The sequence below is a fragment of the Otolemur garnettii genome, unplaced genomic scaffold, assembly GCF_000181295.1.
Source record: "Otolemur garnettii isolate 467f Iridium unplaced genomic scaffold, OtoGar3 scaffold00032, whole genome shotgun sequence".
Classification (NCBI taxonomy): Eukaryota; Metazoa; Chordata; class Mammalia; order Primates; family Galagidae; genus Otolemur; species Otolemur garnettii.
This window is the reverse complement of record NW_003852427.1, coordinates 12,372,237-12,379,270: the sequence shown is the minus strand read 5'-3', so window position 1 is coordinate 12,379,270 and position 7,034 is coordinate 12,372,237. Positions and strand designations below refer to the sequence as shown.

The window sequence follows — 7,034 nt, the reverse complement described above, 5'->3', positions numbered from 1 at the left end:
ATTAAAGAATTGCCTCCACATTTTATCACAACTTTTCCCTTTTCCTCATATTTATTATCTTATTATTTTATCTTTTCTCCAAAAAGTTTTTATGTGACTAATTCCCAGGTAGAAAAAGTTCAGTCAATTTATCAATAACCTGGAAAGCATTTTGTTAGTAACTAGTGAGAGGTAAATGGACAGAAAGAGGAAGGAGTTTGACACAGTTTATAGTATAAAAAAGCCATTATTCACCCATCACTGGTGCTGGCTTTTTTAAAGGTAAGTAAATAGGTAGATGTTTGGCAATTATGTTCAAAGCCAAAGTTTGCCTTTGTGTCCATCTGAGATGTTACTTTTATCGTCTTTACCCAAATGACTGTGTATGAGTTAGCTAATAGGAATTAATACCTATTGTCTAACAGGATTTACTATCCATTATCTTCCCTGAAGTAGCAGGGAAGTCCCCAGCAAGAGTGACTACCAGCTGTCCTGGGTATTAATAAAAGCCCAGTGTGCTTTCCTTTGATTCACACATTGGAGGTGCTCTTACAAAATCTACTTGTAAAGGGAATGCTCAGCTGCCTATTAAATAAAAAATGTCTATTCACTTGAATAATTTAGGACAGTATTCCTGGTGCTAGTGCAAAAAAAAAAAAAAAAAACTTAGTAAATACCTAAGAATGCTAACACTGACTTTGTATATCCATACTTCTATGCAACCTCTTCAAAAATCAACCACTTCCCAAGGAGGCTTTAAAACAGTTCAAGAAGGCATTGTAGTCTCCAATTCAGGGAGTCTTCCAACCTCCCTGAATCTCTCATCCTAAAAATTTGACTCTCTTGCATGTAACTGGAATGTCAGTCTCTCTCCCTGGAAAGGGTAACAAGTCTGTCCACTCATCTCACCCCTGTATACACATATGGGCACACCACAGCCCAATATGCACTAATCTAGGGGCATCTGAGACAATAGTTTTAAAAACATTCTTAACGAATGCGTAATATTTATATATGTGTAATATGTATATAAAATTAATAAGAATGTTTTTATTAAGAATGTTTTATATTCTAATCTTCCCTTTTCTTTAGCACAGACCATGAAGATTTTATTCATGTTAATAAATATTTTTCTATGATACCCTATTGAATGTTACCTGTGTGTTCATTGTATGGAAGTTCCATCAAATAATCTGCTCTTACTGGACATTTAGGTGTCTGATTTTTCTTTGTTTTAATTTAATTTCTTTATGTTTAATTTTTTTATTTGTATATATTCAGGAGTACAAGTTCACTTTTGCTACCTTGGTATATATTGCACTGTGGTGAAGTCAAGGCCTTTAGTGCAGCCATCACGGGAGCAATGCATATTGTAAACTCTTCTACCTCTCCTAGTCTCCATTGTCTAACAGTCCACACTTTGCTTCCATGTGTAAGCATAATTTAGCTCACACTTGTAACTGAGGGCATGCAGTATTTGTCTTTCTGCATTTGCGTTATTTTATTAAGAGAATGGCCTCCATTTCCATCTATGTTGCTACAAAAGACAGGATTTTGTTCTTTTTTGTGGCTGAATAGATTCCATTGTGTGTGTGTGTACAAATTGTCTTTAGCCAATCATTCATGATGTATATTTAGGCTGATTGAATATCTTTGTTATTGCAAATTGTGCTGTGATAAAAATAGAAGTGCGGGTATCTTTTTTAATATATTGATTTCTTTTCCTCTGGGTAGATACCTAGTAGTGGGCTTTCCCATCAAAGGGTAGTTCTGATTTTATATCTTTGAGAAATCTCCATACTGTTTTCCAGAAAGGTTGTACTAATTTAGATCCCTCCAACAGTGTGTAAGAGTTCTCTTTTCTCCTCATCCACACCAACATCTTTTTTTTGGTCTTTTCATTAATAGCCATTATGACTAGTAAAGATGATATGCTATTGTGGATTTAATTTGCATCTTTGTGCTGATTAGTAATTTTTGAGCATTTTTATATGCCTTTTGGCTATTTGTTATTTTCTTTTGAAAAATGTCTATTCATATCCTTTGTCCACTTTTTTTTTTAAGAAGAGTCTCATTCTGTTGCCCTCGGTAGAGTGCTGTAACGTCACAGCTCACAGCAACCTCAAATTCCCTCAAACTCTTGTGCTTAGGCAATTCTCTTGCCTCAGCCTCCTAAGTAGCTGGGACTACAGGCACCCACCATCCTTTGTCCACTTTTAAATGAGATTATTGGGAGGGGGGTTATTGAGTTGTTTGAGTTCTTTATAAATTCTGGATGTTAGTCTCCTGTCAGATGCATAGTAGTTTTCCCTAGGTTTCTTCTACTATTTTTATATTTTCAGGTCTTACATTAAAGTTTTAATCTGTCTTCAGTTGATTTTTTTATATGGTGAGTGTAGGGCTCTAGTTTCATCTTCCTACATGTGGCTATCCAATTTTTCTCAGCACAGTTTATTAAAAAGAATGTCCTTTCCCCAGTGTATGTTCTTGTTGGTGTTGTCAAAGATCAGTTCACTATAAATATGTGGCTTTATTTCTTGATTCTTTATCCTGTTCCACTAATCTATTTTTATACCAGTACTGTGCTGCTTTGGTTACTACAGCCTTGTTGTATAATTTGAAGTCCAGCAAATTAGTCAGCGGGAGTGATGCCTCCAGCTTTTTCTTTTTGCTTAAGAATGCTTTGTCTATTCAGGCTCTTTTATGGTTCCACATGAATTTTTAGGATAGTTTTTCCTATTTCTTTGGAAAATGATGTTGGTTTTTTGATAGGGATCAGATTGAATCTATAGATTACTATGAGCATTTAAATGATATTCTTTCAGTGCATGAGCATGGATGTTTATCCTTTTTTGTGCTTGTTATCTCTAATTTATTTTATCAGTGTTTTATAGTTTTCTTTGTGTAGATTCTTTCACTTCCTTGGTTAATTATATTCTTTTAAAAATTGCTATCATTGTTATTATTTTCCTAACCACTAGACCACCAGGAAAAATATTCCTAGGGTTTTTTTGGGTTTTTTTTCGTAGCTATTGTAGATGGGACTGCCTTCTTGATTTAGTTCTTGGGTAGAACATTATTGGTGTATAGAAAAGCTACAGATTCTGTATGCTGAAACTCTGCTGCACTCATGTATCAAATCTAAAAGTATGTTGGTGGAATCCTTAGGGTTTTCTAGTTATGGACCATATCATCAGTAATCAAGGACAATTTGACTTCCTGTTTTCTAATTTGGAGTCCTTTAATTTTTTGGTCTTAGCAACTTGCTTTGACAAAGATGTTCAGTACTATGTCTAATAAGAGTGGTAAACTTGGCATCTTTGTCTTATTCCAATTCTTAGGGGGGAATTCTTTTACTTTTCCCCCATTAAGTAACCTCCTAGTTGTGGGGTCATGATATATGGCTTTCATTATTTTGAGATATGTTCCTTTTATGCCTGGTTTGTTGAGAGTTATTACCATGAAGATATGCTGAATTTTATTTTATTTTTTTTGAGACAGAGCCTCAAGCTGTCCCCCTGGGTAGATTGTGGCATCACAGCTCATAGCAACCTCCAACTCCTGGGCTCAAGTGAGTCTCCTGCCTCAGCCTCCCAAGTAGCCGGGACAACAGGCGCCCGCCACAATGCCCAGCTATTTTTTAGTTGCAGCCGTCATTGTTGTTTGGCAGGCCCTGGCTGGATTCGAACCCGCCACCTTAGGTGTATGTGGCTGGCGCCTTAGCCACTTGAGCCACAGGCACCGAGCCGATATGCTGAATTTTGTCAAATACTTTTTCTACATCTATTAAGATGATGATATGAGTTTTGTTTTTTTTAATGTTATAGATGAGGTATTGCTCTGTCATGAAGGCTGTGCTATGCTATGACCATAGCTCACTGCAGCCTTGAGCTCTTGGGCTCAAGCAGTCCTCTACCTCAGCCTCCTGAGTAGCTGGGAATACAGTCATGTAACACCATGCTGAGCTAATTCCTTTATAGAGAAGAAGTCTTGCTTTGTTATCTAGGCTGGTCTCAAACTCCTGGTTTCAACTGATCCTCCTGCTGTGTCCTCCCAGAGTGTTGGGATTATAGGCATGAGTCACTGTGCTCAGCAATTTTTTGTCCTTAATTCTGTTTATGTGATGATGTATCACATTTATTGATTTGTGTGTACCGAACCATCCTTCCATTCCTGGTATAATGAAGTCCACTTGATCATGGTGTAGTATCTTTCTAAAGCTCCCTCTCCCCATTCCAAAACACATCCATCTATCCAATTATAGTCCTTTTTCTCTGTATTTCTCTCTCTTTTTCCTCTCTTTCCCCCAACTTTATTGAGGTATAGTTGATGTGTTAGTACATTTTGTATTGCTATCAAGAAAATATGTTTGACTGGGTAATGTATAAAGACTTATACATTGTATAAAGGGTTATTTGGGGCAGCACCTGTGGCTCAAGGAGTAGGGCGCTGGCCCCATATACCAGAGGTGGTGGGTTCAAACCCAGCCCTGGCCAAAAAAAAAAAAAAAAAGGGTTATTTGGCTCACAGTTCTGCAGACTATATAAGAAGCATGGTGCCAGCATCTGCTTCTGGTGAGGGCTGGGAGGAGTTTCCAATCAAGACAGAAAGGGAAGAGGGAGCAGGTGTGTCACATGGCAAGGCAGGAGTGAGAGAGAGGAAGAAGCTTGAGGCTCTTTTAAACAACTAGCTCTCACATGAACCACTAAAGTGAGAATTCACTCATTACCAGAGAGAGGACACCAAGTCTTTATTATTATTTTCTTTTTGAGACAGAATCTCACTTTGTTACCCTCAGTAGAGTGCTATGGCATCATAACTCATAGCAACCTCAAACTCTTGGGCTCAAATGATTCTGTTGCCTCAGCCTCCTGAGTATCTGGAACTACAGGTGGCTGCCACAATGCCCGGCTATTCTTTTTTTAGAGATGAGATCTGGTTCTGGCTCAGGGTGGTTTCAAATTCGTTAGCTCAGGTAATCTACCCACTTTGGCCTCCCAGAGTGCTGGGATTACAGGTGTGAGCCATGGCGCCTGGTCTACCAGGTCATTCTAGAAGAGTCAGCCCTGATGACTCCAATACCTCCCACTAGGCCCCACCTCCGATATTGGAGATCAAATTTCAACATGAGATTTCGAAGGGCCAACATCCAAACCATATCAGTTCACAAAAATTATATATATGTACAGTGTATAATTTGGTGTTTTGATATGCACTTATATTTTGAAATTACTACCACAATCAAGGTAATTGACATATCACCTCATATAGTTATTCTTGTATACTACATGTGCGTTTGTGTGGTGAGAACAGTTAAGATTATACATTTAGCAATTATCAAGTTGTTTATACATTATTAACTATAGCAACGATGCTGTAAAAATAGATCTCCAGAACCAATGACAGTTTAATGTAGATTCCTAGAGTTACATAGTGGTCCCGTACTTTTGTAGGTGTAAGTTAAGATCCTAACTAGGGTTGATCTGAGCTCCTAAATTTAAGATCCTAACTAGAGTTAATCTGAGTTTGAGAGGATCTTTTGGAATGATTACAAATGAAAGCAAAAGAACCACAATTTTGTTAATTGAATAATTAATATGCAACAAGAAAAAATAATTTAAACAGAAAAAACACATATTTTCACAAAGGAAAATTATGATGTCCTATAAATCTGAGGAAAGGAAGAATTCCATGAGAGGTTATTCCACTATACCATTTTGACACTTCTATGTTTTTGCTTTCTCTAAAGCTTATAGAACTAAAGTTTGAAAAGTTTGATGTTGAGCGAGATAACTACTGCCGATATGATTATGTGGCTGTGTTTAACGGCGGAGAAGTCAACGACGCTGAAAGAATTGGAAAGTATTGTGGTGATAGTCCACCTGCGTAAGTAGCACTATTTATGTCATTAACATTTGAGAGTTTAATGGCTCTACGTGTGTTTCTCATTAAGTCTTCCGGTTACATTTATTTTCTGGAAGATTTTATGTCGCTGTTTTGCTAACAAAATGTTGGGTTCCATAAAAGTAGAATTCCCATACAGCACCGCTAACAAAAAACACCCAACCTAGAAACTAAAGCAACATTACCAAGAGTGTAAAGAGAGGGCGGCACCTTGACTCAAGGAATAGGGCGCTGTCCCCACATACTGGGGGTGGCGGGTTCAAGCCCAGCCCCGGCCAAAACTACAAAAAAAAAAAGAGTATAAAGAGACCTGGACAGCCAAATGGATAAATGGAAGCAGAGTTGGTGATGCCCCAGGGCTAGAGGCTGAGCCAAATGTGGACACTTTACTGCCTGGCAAGGGCGAGATCAGCATCAGAGTGGAGTGGAAAAATTCTGATAAAATCCAGGGGGCTGATAGTGAGGATTCAGTCACTGGAGAATATACTGGGGGTGGTTTCTCTGGGGGTGAATCCTCTGGAGATAATAATGAAAATTGGCTGTTTTGCTTTGGCTTTTGATGAAGGGGAGGATAGTCTCTAATGAGAATTTCTAACCAAAAACAAACCCACATATGATTTGGGGGTTAGAATTTACACTACTTGACTGTCCAAAAAAAAGAGAGATTGAGAATTTTATTTAAAGTTTCCAAGCTGATGGTGCCCAGAGGAGCTGACAGATGAAAATCCATATCTTCACTGGAAGACTGCATCTTAATTTAAGCTTTAAGAATCTCTATAAAGTTTCAAAGAACGTAAGCTCCCAATCAAAAGGGAAGAGCCAAGATAAACAGAGTCAGTAGAAACAAACAGTAAAATAGACCCACAGAGGTTATATATATTAAAATTGTGAGATACAGAATATAAAATAAGTATGCTTAAACAAATTCATTCAAAATATACTGAGCCTACAAAGGGCAGGCTATTGAAAGTATGACTAAGAAACAAGAGACTTTCAGAAATGATCAAACAGGCTTGGCGCCTGTGGCTCAAGCGGCTAAGGTGCCAGCCACATACACCTAAGGTGGCGGGTTTGAATCCCTAGCCCGGGCCTGCCAAACAACAATGATGGCTGCAACCAAAAAATGGCCAGGTGTTGTGGCGGGCGCCTGT

General features: G+C 38.1%; 1 protein-coding gene across 1 annotated transcript in view; it reads left to right on the top strand.

Annotated features, from left to right (window-relative positions):
• PCOLCE2 (procollagen C-endopeptidase enhancer 2) overlaps positions 1–7,034 on the top strand; it is a 64,464-nt gene that overhangs the window by 44,062 nt on the left and 13,368 nt on the right. Inside the window, exon 5 of the mRNA XM_003789460.2 lies at positions 5,729–5,865. Within this exon, the coding sequence (XP_003789508.1) occupies positions 5,729–5,865 (137 nt within the window). The remainder of the gene's footprint in view (positions 1–5,728; positions 5,866–7,034) is intronic.